At 27.4% G+C, this 19,437-nt stretch overlaps 1 protein-coding gene across 1 annotated transcript in view; it reads left to right on the top strand.

Annotated features, from left to right (window-relative positions):
* Positions 1–17,724: 17,724 nt before the first annotated feature.
* LOC101515190 (GDSL esterase/lipase WDL1-like) overlaps positions 17,725–19,437 on the top strand; it is a 5,968-nt gene continuing 4,255 nt past the window's right edge. The window contains exon 1 of the mRNA XM_004492393.4: positions 17,725–17,957. Within this exon, the coding sequence (XP_004492450.1) occupies positions 17,847–17,957 (111 nt within the window). The 5' untranslated portion in view covers positions 17,725–17,846. The remainder of the gene's footprint in view (positions 17,958–19,437) is intronic.

Raw genomic sequence — 19,437 nt, 5'->3', positions numbered from 1 at the left:
TCATATGGTTTCAAACTTTAAACGACTCCAAATTTTACCATGATCTTTTTTGTTTCTATCTATTTTCCGTAAAAGATTCAACACAACAAAATAAAATATTCAGAGTTCTCACCGCTTCTAACTCGGTGTCAACAACCTCGATTAATTTTTGAAACTCAATGAACAAACTACATAAGCATAGAGAATTATACAATTTATTTAATGTTACATTACTCAAAAAAACTCAAATTTCTAATTCACAATTTAAAGAACACTAATCAAATTTTTTAAATCACTTACTTTAAAAATTTTCATTTCACAACTGAGTTTTTTCAAAAAATAAGTCACTTTGGTCCCAAAGCACATTAACATCTTGTTGTCATTTTAATTAAAAAAATTATAACAAAGTACAATTGCAAAAGTATTCTTAACTTTTCTAATACAAACGACTTTAGTAAAAAAATCATTATCAGTGCAAATCATTTATTTGAAAATAAATCATTATGTTACTCAAACACATACAAAATTCAATTTGTCACATTATGACACATCACATTTCGTCTAAGTAAACTTTTTGGCGGTTTGGTTTCATTGTTTTGTTATTCTAGTTACTAACTTTTCTAATTTAAGTATTAATAAAGCATCAAAGCAACAAAAAAAAAAACTTTCAATTTAATTCCTGACTTAGGGGTTTTTATTTTTGAAAGAAAAATAGTTGAAAATATTTTCTTTACCTTCCTAAAAACTAGTAACAACCATAGTAGTGATTAACTAGTAAGATTAAAGCCCAAAACATATACAAATAATAATAAAAAAAATTCACCATTTCCCCTTGTATGCATGCTTATGTGTTTGAGAGAAATGACTACCTCAATGAGTGATCCTTACTATCTCAAATAGTGAAACAACATTGTAGTTGCTCAAAAATGAAGATGGCTTGGGTTTGGAAAGAAATGAGAGAAAAACATGTGTTTGAAAAATAAAAGAAAGTGGTAGTAAGATGATGGTGGTTATGAATTGCTTTTTATAGTGAGTGGGAAATGTTTTTTTCTTCTTCTCTTAATTAATCTCCCATCTCAATTCCAAACCATTCTCCAAAAAAATTTAACTCCAAAAGTTAATCACATAAATCTAATCATAAAATCTCACAATTATCATTTGTGACACTTAGTCATCATCATATCACATTACTCACTTTTAGATCTACTTTAGTAAAAATGATTATTCTTATCACAAACCAATTGGCAAATGAATTTAATAATAATGTGAGCACATCGTAAAATATTTATCAATAGTAATTGTCTATAATTCATTTAAATTATTCTCCGATGAATAATTTTAACTAAATCTCCAAAAATATTTTTCGAATATTTTACTAACCCATCACTTTCCATCTTATCCTTATTACACAAGTCATTATAGTCCACACACAAAAAAGGAAAGCAAGGTAGCACATTTTGGTCTTTACAACGTCTTACTACATAGTAGAACAATATCTAGATATTTTCGCTATCTCCTCGTTAAAATATTAATATTCTAGAAAAATTTCTAGATATTTTGTGATTTTAAGTTACCTCATCTTGCTCCGTCTACAATTCTTTCTTAAACGAGTCACATAATACTCAGGGATACATTTTTCAGTAACAAAAATTATAAAATAATTCTACTAATTAAAACTTTTCAAAAAAATTGCGATTAAATTTTTATCCCATTAAATTTTTGCTCCTTAACTTAGAAAATATAATAAGATCAAACTCTCGTTACAATGAATATATAAAGCTCTTGTTTAAATTTTGGTGGTTTTCGGAGTCCATTAAAATTTAAACAACAAGTATATCTTGCTCGTTTTCTTAAAATTCAGTAGAAAAATATTTTTTAAATTTTGACAATGCCAAAATATTCACATCGTTATTTAACATCAAGAAAAACATTGAAACAATTTTTGTAGATCAATTTGTCAAGTAGCCACAATTACAAGTAGCCACAATTACAAGTATATAAAGCTCTCGTTTAAATTTTGGTGGTTTTCGGAGTCCATTAAAATTTAAACAACAAGTATATCTTGCTCGTTTTCTTAAAATTTAGTAGAAAAATATTTTTTAAATTTTGACAATGCCAAAATATTCACATCGTTATTTAACATCAAGAAAAACATTGAAACAATTTTCGTAGATCAATTTGTCAAGTAGCCACAATTACAACAAAATTTTACAAACAATTAGACAATAAACGACAAATAAATGAAAATAAACAACAGAACGCACAAATAAACAATATATCATAATTGTTGTTATAATTCAATTACAGGGCTTACAAAAACGTTGTACACTTTCAAATAATAAAATAATAATTTACTTTCAATATAGCGAAAAGACGAACAATTTATGATATGATATCATTTATATATATGTACAATTATTTGTAGTTTGTTCATAACAAAAATAAATATTTGGCGTAATTATTTGTAGTTTGTTCATAACGTTGTGACTTGTTATTGCAAAACACGAAACAAAAAATTCTTATTTTGGACATGAATATATATGTAAGGATTTCTACGTCCAACATATTTCTAAAACACCACGAAATATAATTTCATTACATAGGCCACATTTAGGATTTATGCGTTTCCCAACAAAAGTGTACCTTTCTTATCCTTTAAAATGTGTTCCCTTCACCTCATCAAAGGACAACAAAATATGTTCTTATCTATACAAATTGATTGATAATTATGCTATTCAGTTTTCCAAAATCATTTCTTGATGTTAGTATGATTCTTTCTATCATATAAGATGCATCTCATCCATGAAATTTTATTTGGAGAAATATTTGTTGTATTGAGCTTTCTCCTTTCCAATGGTATTAGAATTTTTCATTGAATTTTCTCCTTACTATGGTAATATGCCTCCGGTTATTCAAAAGTATTTATGTCATATCTACACGTCAATAGTGCATGTCTCAATAATAAACAAAATTAATTATCTATACGCATATATAATGACAACAAGAGAGTTACTATAAATTACTAACAATTTGGTCAGACCTTTTCATAAACAAATGTACCCTTACAATTCAATATTACATTTTAATTTTTTTCACATTCCACTTTTTATGCTTTTTTTTTTTTTTTGCATGAGTCAAGAGATTTGTGTTCACATAAAAAATTCAAATAAATAAATCTATACATTTATATTCTTTTTATACGATTATATATAACAACTCAAGAGTTAACTATAAATCACTAACAATAAATTACTAACAACGTTAATTTTTTTATAATAATTTACAATTTGATCAGGCATTTTCATTTACAAATATACCCTTTATAATTCAACCATTTTATAATTTTATCCTTTCAAATTCCATTTTCTATGCTTTTTGTTAACATAAGTTAAGGAATTTTTGTTCACATAAAAACTCATAAATCACAAATCTTTATTCTATATTTCTATACGATTATATAATGACAAATTAATCAAAAATTAACTATAAATCACTAACAATTTGGTTGGCCTTTTCTTGTACAAAACTACAAAAATATACTCTTTAAATTCAATAATTAATTTTATACTTTTGACCTTTCATATTTCACTCACTATGCTTTTCGCTCACATAAATCAAGGGATTGGGTTTTCACATAACAAACTCATAATCTCTACTCCTATATAAAGGCAACTCTTAATTTTGATCTTATTTTTTTGATAATTTTTTGTTAATCATTCAGTTTTGTTTCAAATTTAAATTTATTGATTTGTTTGTTAAACATTCTAAACCAAATGATTTTGATATTTAATTATTTAGAAATTAACTTTAAGAGATCATTTAGAAAAAGCATAAGTTATTTTGTATTTCTATTTCACAGTGAAAATTATTTTTGTTTTTAGAAAAGTCGATTATAAAAAATAATTTTTTGAGAAGTTACTAATTAAAAATTACTTCTCATTTAAAGTTATTTTTAGATTCTTATTTTTTTTAAAGTTGTAACAGAAAAATGAAAATTGACCATGTATCAACACTATGACTATAAGGAATCCTTAACAACGCAACCTTTTCATATTTAAAATAAATATTATACAACAAAAATTAACAAAATATATATAAAACGAAACATGCACACCAAAAAAACGGATAGACTAGTATGTATCTGGATATAAATGGATGCACAATATCATATTTTGTGTAGTGTAAATTTCTTGAACAGATTAATAAAATATATATATATATATATATATAAATTCATAATTAAGAAAAAAAATAAAAAATACAAATAAAACGAGAATAAGATGTTCTTAATAAGATTCTTAAAATGGTTTATACAAGAACCTTGAGAACTAATATTAATTCTCTTCTTAGTTTTTATATTTAGTCCTCATTAATCTCTCCATTGGTTAAAAATAGTGGTTAACATCATTTATTTTTTTGATGTAATAAAAAAATGATTGTATTTCTTAAACTATCGTTTCTTTTGGTTTAATTTTATACAATAACTTATTTTATTGAATGCAATTTTGAGAATAATAGAATTAAAACTAATTAAATTAGTTAGATTTTACTTAAATTTTAAACCACTAAATTTGTCTTTTTTTTGCGGGATACCTTGATAAACAAAATAATTTATACTTGTATAATGTGATGTTTCAAAGATTGATGTTCTTACACAATAAATGTATTACCATTAATTTCCTAATTAAATATTTTTTGTTACAAAAAACCAAGTTTCACTCATGCTAAAAAATGAATAGTGCAATTAAATTGATGATGAGTTAGGACATTCTCCATCTTATTTTGAGATTAATCATATAATTAAGAAAGTTAAAAATCGACTAGTGATATACATTTTAGAAGCCAATGAGAAATAATCAAATAAAAACTTTAGTCATAACAATCAAACTAATTTTTTTTCACATATGATCAATAATCAAGAATAATATAAGATCAATTATCTTTAATTCTATTTATATACGAAAAAAGATATTTGTTGATGTTCATTTATATCGACTATATGTAATATTTAAAATGACAAATTCAACCACATGTTGACAAGTCATATGTAAGACGAGAAAGTGTTACATTTGGTAATAACCTTCTATAGTTCTGATCTTATTTAAAATACAATATAGATACCATAAATTTTTTTATCTTTGAGAACATTGCACTAAGATAAAAAAAATAAAAAAATAATATCACACAACAATGACGAACAAACCAACACTTCACTCAAACGATGAAGTTATAGATAAAACACAAAGTAAAAAAATTAAATGTGTAAAAAAAATCATTAATTTAATTAAAAAGAAAAATAAAATAACTTGAAAATTGATTCTAAATAAAAGAATGGTCTAAAACACACAAAAAGGAAGGGAGACTTTCTACTATACATTAAAAAATTAGCATGTTTAAATTATTAATAGTTAAATAATATGTTATTTATATATAAAATTTTTTAATTAAATTAATTTTAATAGTTTCTTTAATAATAAATACGTGCATAAATTATAAAAAGAATAATAATAATTAAAAAATTCATAATATCCACGTTGAACTTGTCAAAAGGGAAAAAGTGGAAGGCTTAAGTTTTGTTGACATGAGAGGTGGCCACAAAATCCAATAATTATTCTTTTTTTTAGGGAACAACATGAAAAAACCCAACAATTATGATGATGCACGTCCTATATGTAGGGTCTTGATGTGAACATGAATAAAAAAAGTTCAATTATTATCCATTTGTTCATAATGTCAATAAAAAAAACCAATAATTATTCAGATGATCGATCCATGCCAAATTTGGTCTATTGACATTAGGTGATAAGACCTTGCACATATCTTAAACATGATCACGTTGCTATGTAGCGCTCCAATCACCTGTGGTGTTGGAGATTCTGTTTGATAGAGATTCTTTGGTTTCTGCTTTTAGGAGGTTCTATGCCAGCATTATTGTGCTGCAAAAATTGCTTTCTTAAGACTATATAGTATTCTTGTGTTGATTCTAACTTGTGACTCTTTTCTACTATAACTAAGAATACAAAATCGGGGTTATAAGATAAGAAAGCTAAAGAACAGCATAAATTTGGAGTTTTGATATTCTCATTCAAATTTCTTTTAATTTTTCAGGTAAATATAAAGTTTATATCGTATAGATCATATGTGTAAACTTTTATACAAATCAAAAATAATTTGACATGTTATTAATATATTAAAGTTAATGTTTTATGCACATTTACTAAATACCGTTAATCTTCGTGAGTTTCAATAACATATTAAATTATTTTAGATTTTATAAAATTTTACATGCATGTATAATCTATACAATATAAATTTTCTATCTGACGAAAAATATTGAAAAAATAAAATAAAATTAAAAGAAATAGAGATAATTGACGAAGATTGTAAAAAATTTGGATTGAGAGGATGCAAACTTGAGAAATTAACTAATAAAATTAAAGATATTCTTTCTTCATTGATTATTTTTTTAAAGGGAAAAACATTAGATTTAAATAACCTAGTATGATCATTACCAATGAATGCTAACCATTCAAGTGTCATCATTTATGGGTAGGATAAGATAAATATAAAATATGATATAAAACAAGATAATAATATTATATGATAGTAATACAATAAATATTATCTTATCTTGTGTTTGATACACACATAATAACAATCAAACAATTGTTATTTTTTCAAGTCATTATGATATGATATGATATATATTATATTTAAATGACATAATTACTATAGTGAATTAGGAAGAAAAAAATATCATTGTGAAACAATTATATACTATTGAATAAATTTTATATTTTTAAAAATTCATTGACATTACTAAATAAATAATTTTAATTTAAAAAATCATAAATAATTAAATAATTATAATTTATTTGTTGAGTAAGCTCAAAAATGATTCCCCGGGAGACCGATGGTGACACAGTATGAGCACCACGTGACTCGAAGGCTATGAGAAGGAGAGGTATATATTAATTAATTTTTTGTTATAATTGTTTATTTAAGTTTATTTAATTAATTTAATAATGTTTATTTAATTTAAGTTTATTTAATTAATTGTTTATTTAAGTTTATTTAATTAATTGTTTATTTAAGTTTATTTAATTATGTATATTTAATTTAAGTTTATTTAATTAATTGTTTATTTAAATTTATTTAATTAATTAATTGTTCTGTAATTACTCGCAGGATCGTGGATCATTAAAAGTTATTACTCATGGATTGAAGCCGAAGAAGTTTGCCGAAGTTGTTGTGCCAGATCCTGTACAACATTGGATTTGGAAATCTGGGATGCTACATCTGTCTTCAGCCTACCTCTATGGCTGATGCTGGTTTGATATCTACATTTGTTGAAAGATGGCACATGGAGACCCGCTCATTTCATTTTCCATTTGGAGAGATGACTATCACGTTAGACGACGTCGCGATTCTCCTTCACATCTCACCCCATGATAAATTTTTTGATGCACTTGTGAATATGAACATTAATAATGTTGCAAGAGCTGCATGAGTACTTAGGTGCAACATGGGAGGAATCACTATCTGAAATTAATTATAATAAATGTGTCCAATATAGGTTGCATTGGTTGGGTGATTTATATAGTCGTCTCATTCATACTAACCACTTTGAGTGTGCGGCTAGAACGTATTTGTTGCATTTAGTTGGCAACATTATTTTCGCCGATAAAACACATACGCATGTGGAGGTGAAATACATTAGTTTATTTGTGGGCTACAACGACATTGGTTTTCATTTATGACAATCTGGGAGATGGAGTTGTCCACGAAACTCGACAGTTGGGAGGTTACATGACCCTATTACAGGTATATCATTTATATTAAGTTGTATCATTTATTTATTTAATTATTTATTTATTAAGTTGTGTTATTTTATGATGTTACTTATGTTGCAGTGCTGAATTTACGAGCACTTTCTTAGGATTTGTAAGCGGGGCGATAAAGAGGCAGTTCCTGCACATCTTCCAAGAGCATGTAGGTGGACTGCAAAACATGTTGAAGGTGGATTGATGACATATCATCAGAGACTTGATACTTTGTTACTCGAGGACTTACACCATATGATGATTATCGAGTTAATCATTCGTTTGTATCGATTTTGATGTTCTCTGGATATCTTCGATGTGGTGAAGTCTCAGTCCCATATTTGTTGGATCGATGTCTTCGACAGTTTGGTCGTATTCAGTGCATTCCACGTAACATTCCTCCAATGCCAAACAATATAGGTTGGGTGTGGCAGACTACTATGAGATCATTTGTAGCGGCCTTTCAGAGCCTATATCCTATTGCGACTTTTCCTAAAGAGGTCACTGCAAACTACTATGCATGGTATATAAGTGTTTCACATCCTCTGATCCTCCCTACACCTACTGTTGCACCTTTGATTTAATCCGCATTTATTTTGAGTTAATCCATAAAAAATAATAATAATGATATACAAGATATTATAATCTTCATTTAATGAAATACAAGATGATTTGATAAATGATGGATTAATGTGTTCCCAATGATTTATATGTGCTGCATAAGCTATTTCCTAGGTCTTTGCACACTCACTACAAAAGTCTTTCCATTTTTGCGAGGTAGGTAGCAAAGGACAATCAAACTTCAATTTGATTTGAACAAGAAAATATTAAATATTATTTTATCTGAACAAGAAAATAATAAACATTAATTTAATAAACAACACTAATCATAAATTTTACCTGTACCCAATTATTTTCATTGACGAATCCAATTGCTAGTAAAGAGTGAAGATAAGACTCTTTCGATGGTGCTTTGTTTAGCGGAAAGAATGTCATATTCAGATTATGAGACAATGACACCAATATGATATTATATAGTGTTGCTATCACGTAACCCAAGTCTAGTATAGACATCCAATTATCTTTTCCTTGAGCATCCAATCCTGATATTTTCAATGAGTATCACACTGATTCAACATTGTCATCAAAAACATTTGAATAAAGATATTGATGTAGATGAATCTCTTTATCCAATTGTGATCGAACTAAAGGCCAAGATTTTTCAGTCCAACCTAACAATGCTGTAATTGTGCGAAACCCACAATTTCCATCAGGCACAACATCTATTATCTCCTCAATATCCAGCTGTATAAAAGTAGGAAAATGTATGTTAAATGGGTGCCTTGCATAATACTGTAATGATTGATTTGCGCAACGTTGAAATGGTTGCCTTGTAGAACGTTGAGATGGTTGCTTTGTAGATTCTTGAGAGACATCAACATACTCCCAATATGAAGGATCACGAGGAGTATCAAATTCTTTTTTCCTTGTACTAGATCCCTTGGTTCTCATCTTCTCTGGTGGTGCAAATATTGATGTTATATGTGGAAATACAAGTTCACGTACCTTTGTCTTGAATATCCTTTGACCAATAATATCGTGTTTCTTCATGTACGCTTTCATTGCTTCCAACTCTTCTGAAAAGTCATAATCTGATAAAGATTCTTCATCCTCCAACTCATGCTCAATGTTTAAATTTTTTCCAAAAACATGAATGCTATCTAAAGGGATAACATTACCAGATATCTGCAACATTGCCAACACACAAGCACATGCTAATCCATGAGTTATTCTGATTGAGCAACCACATTTTATTTTGTCAGTACCTACAATCTTCACCCTCTCCAATTGTTTGTCAATATTTTTTTAAAACATTTTGTTGATGCACAATGATGTAGACTTTGAAAAAATGGTGAATTATACATGTGCTCAACATCCTTGATAGTTTTCTTAAAAGAAGATTGAATGATACATATTTGGTTATTCAACATCAAATTCACACCATCCCACCTTTTACACAAATCACCAAAACTAGTTTGCAACATGTTTTCCAATCTCCAATGAGCAGACTCAACGCTACAAATAAATTAAATAAAACAAATTGAAACAAATCACATAAACTAGTAAATCATATTTTCTAAAACAAAACAAATCATAATTTAAAAATACTTGTTAGATGTCATGTTCCCCAAATCTTTCTTTGTAAGGTGTTAACCATGAATCTTTCACATAATCAACAAAAAGAATAATATCAACACACACTAGCTCAAAGTGTTGCAAGTGATGATCATACCTCTACACTAGTCGAATATATAATTTTTTTCCATAAATCCATTACTTCTTCTTGTCTATCCTTTTTCACATATTGTTTGCATCTTGCCCCCAACATTTTTTTTTAATATGAATACGACATAGCAAATTTATTGAAGTAGCAAACACAACACTAATCGCATTCATCGTGGCAAGATCTCTATCAGTCACAATAACTTTAGAAATTAAAGTCTCAGATTTGAAAAATTGTCGTACCTTATCAAATGCCCAGATGAAGTTATATGGTCCCTCTTGTTCCAAGTAAGCAAACCCAACCGAAAATGTCAAATAAGTAGATGTGACACTGACAATTTCAAGCAATGATAACCGATATCTATTTGTTTTGTATGTGTTATCACATATATAAAAAAAATGAAACGTGTTTAACAATTTTATACAATCAGGATGCGTCCAAAATATATCTCTCAAAACATCTGAATTCTCTTGTCTTTTTATCCAATGCACATAATTTTCTTGTTATATTAACTTCAACAGATGCTGCATTTCTATGTAGGAACCTCTCAATGATGATCGACAAGTACTCCTTGCTTTATATATTTGACTGGGAATTGTGAGATTAGTTTTATTTCTCTCTTTCAAAGCATTTAAAATGAATATGGGTGCAAGCTTATACTTTGTCATGTCATTCACAAATTTCCTTTCTTCTTCGTTTAAACGCCCCAAATATGAATGATCGGGTATAGTATCAAGTAAATCATGATTGTGTGTTCCACAATGAACACTAATTTTTCATCCTTCATTGATAATTAGCGGTATACATTTGAGAGTAAACGGACGGTTTTCCTTGTGAGAACAAGTTATTGTTGATTTTGATTTTGATTTATATCTTCCACCTCTTTCGCATCACAAAATTAATTTGTCTTTTCTTCCCATTTTTTCGGTTGCTTTATCTGATCGAATGGTAACAATTAAAATTTCATTTTGCCTTCCAATGTTTTTTGTACATTTAAATACAGCTTCTCGAGAGGAAAACACCTACAAAATATGTTTCAAATAAAATATCAAATATATCGTTATAAAAAAAATTTGATCGGTGCTGGATTATCAGTAATAATACCAGATCGGTGGTGAGTTTTTCTATATAAACTATAACCGTTCTTGAAGTAGGAACTTCAACTCTACTTATACCTAATTTCAAAAATAGTAATAAATTTAATTAATAATAATATTATAAATTTATTTTTCAAAATATATTTTTAATTATAACATACATCATTAACTTTTTCAAATTTTTTGAAACTTTTGAAATTGAGTTACTTCGAATGTTTGAAATTTCGAAGAATATGAGTTTCGAAAGTTTGAAATTTCGAAGAATATGTGTTTCGAAAGTTTAAAATTTTCGAGCACTATGTTTCGAAAGTTTCAAATTCATCTAAACTTTAGAAACTTTCTGAAAAATCACACTTCAGAACTATCAAATTTATCCAAAGTTTCGAAATTTTTAGATGGTCCTGGAAAATTGCATTTAGATAGTTTGATATTTATCAAAGTTTCGAAATTGGTTAAATTTTCTGAAAAATTAAATTTCAAAAGTTTCAAATTTAACAAAACTTTTGAAAATATAAAAAAAAACTCACTTTGTTATTATTTCGAAATTTTATAATTTTCAATTATTTAGAAATATTTTGTAATTTTCAAAAGTGGGGGTGAAAAATAGAATGATAAGTGTTTTTTTTATGATTTTATACAAAATAAAAAAAAGACAAAATAGTATTTATTAAAAAAAATGAGGGGTGAGAGGTACAATTGAGGAGGTGTACGGGACAATCTTCATGAAAGAATTGGCTATAACAAAACTTTGGCCCATTGTATTCAAGCACAAGAAAAAAAATTGTATTAAATTAAATTCCTTTTCAAAGGTATTTTATAATTCAATTATAAACCTTATGCACTACTAAGGAGTTAAATATAATAGAAAGGGTAAAAAGTTTAATGGAGAAAACATATGAGAAATTAAAAAATAAAACTGATGCACAAGAAGATGAAATTTAAATTTATAATAGTAAAAAATGTATATATAAATTTGTAGCATTAAATAAATAAATATATATCTAATATTTTACTTTTAGAAACATAAATATACATTATAATTTTTCTCTACAAATTTTTATATTTTAAAAATATTCAAATGATTTCCTTATTTTCAATGTGACTAAAAATATTATTCTCTTCATAAGTAATTAAACAATTGTACAAGAGATGAATAACTAAATAATTTTCTTTTTCTTCACAAGCTGTAAAGTAGGGCCATTTTCTTTTTTCTTTTTCTTCTAGCAAGGGGACAAGCTAAGGCTTTTTTTTTTTTTTAATAATACCACTAAAAGTCAAATTACCTACCATACTGTCACTCTTTTTAAATTATGAACTATTCTATCATGCTACTATCACTATTTTCAAATTATGGACCATTCTATTATGTTTTTGAGAATTGGTATTCCTGAAATTGACTTCTCAAAGGTAATTTTTTTTTCTCTAAATATAGTAAAGAAAAAAATGGGTGTGGGAGAAATCGATTTTTCATGTACAGTTTTTTTTTTAATATTAAATATATGGATTTGACTTTATTAGTAATATGCTATTTAGAGCATCTCCAACGGTAGCCAAATTAGTTCGTCCGCCAGCGTATAATCACATAACTTCCAGTTTTTTGTGAGTTCACTGTTGGAGTTGTGCCAAGGTGTAATCACGGTACTGTCAGAAAGGAACGGTGCTTCATAGCAGTTACCTTTTTTTTTCTTCTTTCTATCTACCACTAAAAGTCAAATTACGTACCATACTGTCACTCTTTTTAAATTATGAACTATTCTATCATGCTACTATCACTATTTTCAAATTATGTACCATTCTATTATGTTTTTGAGAATTGGTATTCCTAAAATTGACTTCTCAAAGGTAATTTTTTTTCTTTCTAAATATAGTAAAGAAAACAATGGGTGTGGGAGAAATCGATTTTTCATGTACAGTTTTTTTTTTAATATTAAATATATGGATTTGACTTTATTAGTAATATGCTATTTAGTAGGCATAAAAATAGGGGGTTTGATCAATTAAAAATTATTTTTTTTATTAACATCTTTCATAATAATAAATTTCCAATTTATTATTCAATAATTACTATTTTAATTAAATAATAAATTTAAATTTCATTAATTATTAATTTAAGTAATTAATATTTTAAATAAATAATTAATTTTAATTTTCATTAATTATTGTTTTAATTAAAAAATAAATACAATGTTAATTTTTTAATAATAATTATGTAATAAAATTTTACTTTTTATAATTATTAAATAAAATTAAATAAAATGGACTCTTTAAAAATAAAAATAAAATTTAATTGAATATTATAATTAAAAATACAAATACAAAATGAACTAATTCTATTACAATAAACACAAATTTTATTACAATATTTTTATTACATTAATCTCCTATATGGTTTCTAGTCTCACATCGTGGTGGTCGACGAATACGATGTGGACGATGTGGAGGTTGGTTTTCTTTGTCAACTGGGGCACGTGTCTCCTGCACATTTTCACTTAGTAGGTCAACATGCATCGAAGAAGTGGATCTACTTGATTGGGGAATGATGGAACACCAAATGAGTACATGTTATTAATATAACGAGTAGCCGACTTAGACGTAACTAGGTCTGTACAAAATAAGTTATTCACAAAATCTTGGTTGCTTGAATGTAGAGATTGTCGGTGATCATATTGTTGAGTTAATGTGAATTGAAATGATTGTCTTGATGGTTCAAATTGTTGTTGTGTTGGGGTGAAAGAAAATGAATGGTGACGCGGTTCTAGTGCTTCATTTTCAATAGTAATAAGGGGAGTATGTGGGAGAGGTCTATTACGCCTTTGTCGTTGTGATGGTTGAGTTGGCTCTTCTACAACACCACATCGTGGGTCTCGCAGTAGGTGTGGAGCTGATAGGTACAACTTGGAGTTGTGTCTAAACCACACAATATATTCCTCTGTTGGTATTGGGTGTCCATGTATCGTTTGGCTGGTAAGACAACGACTTCGATGTTCGTTCCAAAATTGAATCCATGCAGCATGTTTGTCTTTCCAATTTTTCAGATGATTCCCTTTCATATCTTGACAGTGAAGTGTATCAATATATTTAGGTTCATCTGGTATTTCATGGGAAAGTCCAAATTGCAGTTTGACTCTATCTATTTGATGTCATTCTATAGTTGAGAAATAAATCAAAGCGGTTTTGGCAAACTATATCATTGAATTTTGATATGCTTGTTGTGGTATTACGTTTTCAAGACCCCTATAAGACATCCATATGAACTAGAGAAAACAAAAGACATATTAGTAAGGCACCACAATTATAAGTAGTATAAATTTTATTGAACAATGAAATTTTAAACCTGATAATGTTGCATGTGATCAATGTTTGATCTATAACTAACAAGATCCCCGTATGGAGTTCCAGAATGGATTAGTCCCTTGCCAATCCATCTAGTAAAAGAATATAAAACTATTATTTAACAAGTTTGACAAGTATATTTTACGTAATTTATTGGGCTAATATAAAAAGTGTTTTACCGTTTTGCTAGTGGAAATGATATATCTATAGTGCAATGAGGGACATTGAACGACATGCGATACCATATCCAAGATGAAGGAGCAATGTACATCCACCCATACATGCATAAGAGGGTGCAGTTGCACGACACATTTGTCTGTATAAGTTTTCCAAACAGACTGAACCCCAACTATATAGTCGAACATGTTGAAGATGTTTCAACAGAGGGAGATACATCAAATGAACTCTATTGTAAGAATTTTCAGGGATCACCAAATCCCCAATCAAGCGCAATAGGTACGCTCTATAGTGTTGTTGTACTTGCTCAACTGTTGCATTATTCAGAACATGAGCAAATGTGTCTTTCAACCATTTCAATTTGACGAATTATCCCACCATCTGATTTTTTGGAGGAATGACACCCAAAAGTTGTTGGCATTCTTCAGGTTTGATTTACTCAAATACAATCATTCAAAACCTTAATAAGAAGCAAGCAATATCAAATTCCCATGAAGTTGTTATTCACAATCAAGTCCATAATATCTTTACAGCTAAGGAGTTGGTTGGTCCACCACATTGTCATCCTATAGGAACATTCAAGGTAGACCTCACGCCGTTTATTCGTTTATTCATTGTGACTACATGATGTATGTGTCCTCCAACTATACATTGCAATGTATCTTTGACGTTTACAGGGAAGAGTTCCCAACAATTCCTCTTCAATCATATTGACCAGAATACAATGGAATAGAATTGTGTCACAATCCAGCCATGAGAAGAGATAAAAAAGGTCGTCCACAATCTACTCACATTTATACTGAAATGGATCAACGGGAAAAAAATACACATCCTAAGAGATGTGGTTTGTGTCGGAATGAGGGATATAACAAGAATAAATGTCCTTATCGTACTGATGCTCCCGATGAAAATGAGTTCATGGTAATAAAATTAGTTCATTTTGTATTTGTATGTTTAATTATAATATTTAATTAAATTTTATTATTTTTATGAACTCCATTTTATTTAAGTTTTTTTAATAATTATAAAAATTAAAATTTAATTAGATAATTATTAAAAAATTAACATTGTATTTATTTAATTATTTAAAACAATAATTCCTTAATTAATAATTAAAGAAACTTAAAATAATAATTTAATTAAATTAATAATTAATAATTAATGAAACATAAATTAAAATAATAATTATTAATTAATAAAATATATATTTATTATTTTGAAAGATGTTAACAAAAACAATAATATAGGGCATTATCTTACGTTTACAAGTTATAACTATTGATTCTCTTGTATGTGTACATTATTAAACTTTTTATATATGTGCCTACTCAATAACACTACTAAAAAAAAGGCTTAATTGCAATTTTGGTCCCCCTATTTTAGCTGATTTGCAAAAGTAGTTCCCTCATTTTGTTTCTCCCCAGTTTTGGTCTCTCAAACAGAATTTTGGTCCAAAACTTGATGAAATTTCATTTTTTTTGCATTTATTTAAGTCACATCACGCCTCAAAATCTCATTTGCAACAATTGTACCTGGAATCTATGATTATAAATGGTGTAGTACGACTTTAAAAAATGAAATTTCATTAAGTTTTTGACCAAAATTCTGTTTGGGGGACCAGAACTGGAGAGAAACAAAATGGGTGGACTACTTTCGCGATTCAGCTAAAATAGGGGGACCAAAACTGAATTAAGCCTAAAAAAAAATACACATATTTAATGATTAAAAAAAAAATGCAATTGAGAAATTTGTTCCAACTTCACCGATTTTCCTTCACTCAATTTTCAAAAACATAATAAAATAGTATATAATTTGAATAATTTAAAAAGAGAAGTAGTATGATACTTAATTTGCCTTTTAGCGGTGTAATAAAAAAAAAAAAAAAAACCACAAACTAATATGTATTGTTCCATGAGTCACCCTCGTTGTCAGCCCTATAGATCTTACTAAATTGGCCGGTGTCGGTGATTTAAACCATCATCAAAGAAGGTGGACATTTGGGTTTTAATTTTAATTTAGGGTTAATATATTAATTACTAAAGATTAAAGAATAATCGATTTAATTATTAACTTAACTATTTTTTAGTGGTATTAGGCCTATGATAGAACTTAGTTCGAGCTATTCAACATTTACCTATTTTCTATTATTCCATTAGATAAATTGACCATTTGTCTACTATAGAAAAATTAGGTCATTTTTCTATCTGCTGTAAAAAATTAAATTTAATACATTTAAATATAAAATTTATTTTTAAAAAATTAATAATATCAATATTTCTTAAGATTCTGTATGCATTACGTCACATATTTCGTCCCAAGAGCTAAAATCTACACTATTAACAAATCATTTGTAAAATGGAGTATAATATACTTGCAAAAAAATATGTCATCTAAGATTTATTAACTTTAAATTTAAATGACATATTTTCTAAAGTCATCCAAGAAAATATGTAAAATATCAAAAAATCACATTAATTTTATGGTGTAATGGTAGATATTTTTGAATGGTTTTTATTTATATTGGAATGATTTTTTTGGAAATGATATTTTTAATCATAAATGTCATATTCCTTTAAATATTTTTTTAAAGGCTTAAACATGTTTTTAGTTGAAATTCATGTATTCATCACCATCAATCACAAACTCAGAAAGTGAGTTTCGTCATGTTCATCAACCCAATAATTCATATTTTTCTTCACTCAACTCGATCTCTTTTCCTTCATTATTCATACATCACCTAACTTAATTTTTTATATCAATAACTTTACCTCAAATCTCATATTTTCTCTCTATTATCTCAACAACAACAACAAAAACCCATCTTTAAAAATTAACTATTTAAAGGCTTAAAAAGGATTTACCTAACTTAAAAAAAGAAAAATAATAAATAACATTTAATTCCATCAAAAGATACACTCCCGTAGAAAGAATTTACCTAAAAAAGAAATAATTAATGAAAGGTCGTGTTACTTAACTTTCATAATAGGTCCATCTATTAATTTATACCCTCGGAATCTCATAGAAAGCTTATAGTCCAAGTTGGAGTTTAAATACTCGTGTATAGGTTGTTTCTGCTCCATTCAGTTCAGTCACACACACACAGGTGTTTGTGTATATGTCTCTGTAAGAGAGAAATAGTTAGTTACAAGAAAAATGGTAGGACCAACGAGACCTCAAATTGTGCTCTTCGGTTCTTCCATTGTTCAACTCAGTTATTTGAAAGAAGGTTGGGGTGCTATGCTTGCTCATTTGTATGCTCGTAAGGTACTTCTTTCTTCTTCTTCTTCTTCTTCCTCTTTCTCAAATATTGGAGATTCTTGTGATGTTAATTAATATTATTTCATTGGTGTTTGTAACATGCTTTATTCCTTAATGGTTAATTCGTTTACAGTTATGATTTTGGATTTGGGTTTTAGAAGGAGTGGTTATTTTATTTTAGTCTTAATTATAATTTTGATCCCTCTATTATTGTCGATTCACGTAATTGATCTTGATATTTTAAAATTCGATAATTTTAATCTCTCTCGCATATTTTTTAACTAAAAAATGACGATTTGACATATTTTCAGTGACATGACATGCAATTCAATAATATAGAATCGTCTAAATATATTAATTATTCATATGTTATTGATTAAATTAAAAGTATGAAACATTTCTGAAGTTGAAGTACAAGTTTTTACGGCGTTTTATTCCAATTTCATATTCGTATCGATACAAATAGTGATGTGGGGACTAATATTGGAACGTAGATCGTTCGAATTAAAGTGTGGATAGTTAGTCCATATCGACTAAAAATAAGATAAATGAAGAATAAATAAGAGAGATGATACATAAAATCAATGTCATAATGTTTTGTGTACAGGCGACAACTACAGCAACTAAGTCATCTAATTTTGTACTGAATATACTACTACTAATGTGTACCAATCAGAAAACACCATATTGAGGACTTTTTGACGCAGTAATGGTGGTCATATATGTCATCATATCCACCAATGCTTGTTTCTTCCAGTACAAGGCCACCAATTTGAGTAACTTATAATTGTTTGTTCAAACCAATGTCAGAACAATATATTATATATATTTAAAACAGACTTCTGATGCCACATCATCATATTTTGCCACATTATCGTATTTTGCCACTTCAACATATTTCATCCACATCAGCCAAAAATCTGATGTGTACCTCATAAGAGTACCTCTCCCCTTTCAACAACTTCTCATCTTCCTTCCACAATTTCTTTAATACCTCCAAAATCTATTTGATAATATTATTTTACAATAAATGTATAAATTATAAAATTATTTTACAATTATTTATAATAAATTTATAAATTATTTTACAATTTGATAATAATTTATAATTTATATTATTATCAAATTATTTTATAAGTTATTTGATAATAAATTTATAAATTATTTTATAGTATTATTAGTCATTTACCAGTTGTAATAATTTATATTATTAATCATTAAATTCAATGAAAAAAAACCACATAATCACTCATAAATATCGACATAAATGCTATTTCTCTAATCATCCTTACAATTATATGATTCCACTTATGGTGAGTAATGATTTTATACGTTTCTAATTCAATTACTCATTAATGTCAATCCATTTAAAATTACTTTCAATTTATGTCAATCTATTTTTTTAGTAACATTTTATAAAATAAAAATATATATTCTATTTGACATAAAAGACACAAATTTATTAAAAATAATCATAAAATACGAA

This window comes from Cicer arietinum, chromosome 3, assembly GCF_000331145.2.
Source record: "Cicer arietinum cultivar CDC Frontier isolate Library 1 chromosome 3, Cicar.CDCFrontier_v2.0, whole genome shotgun sequence".
Taxonomy (NCBI): Eukaryota; Viridiplantae; Streptophyta; class Magnoliopsida; order Fabales; family Fabaceae; genus Cicer; species Cicer arietinum.
This window is presented reverse-complemented; position numbering and strand designations above follow the sequence as displayed.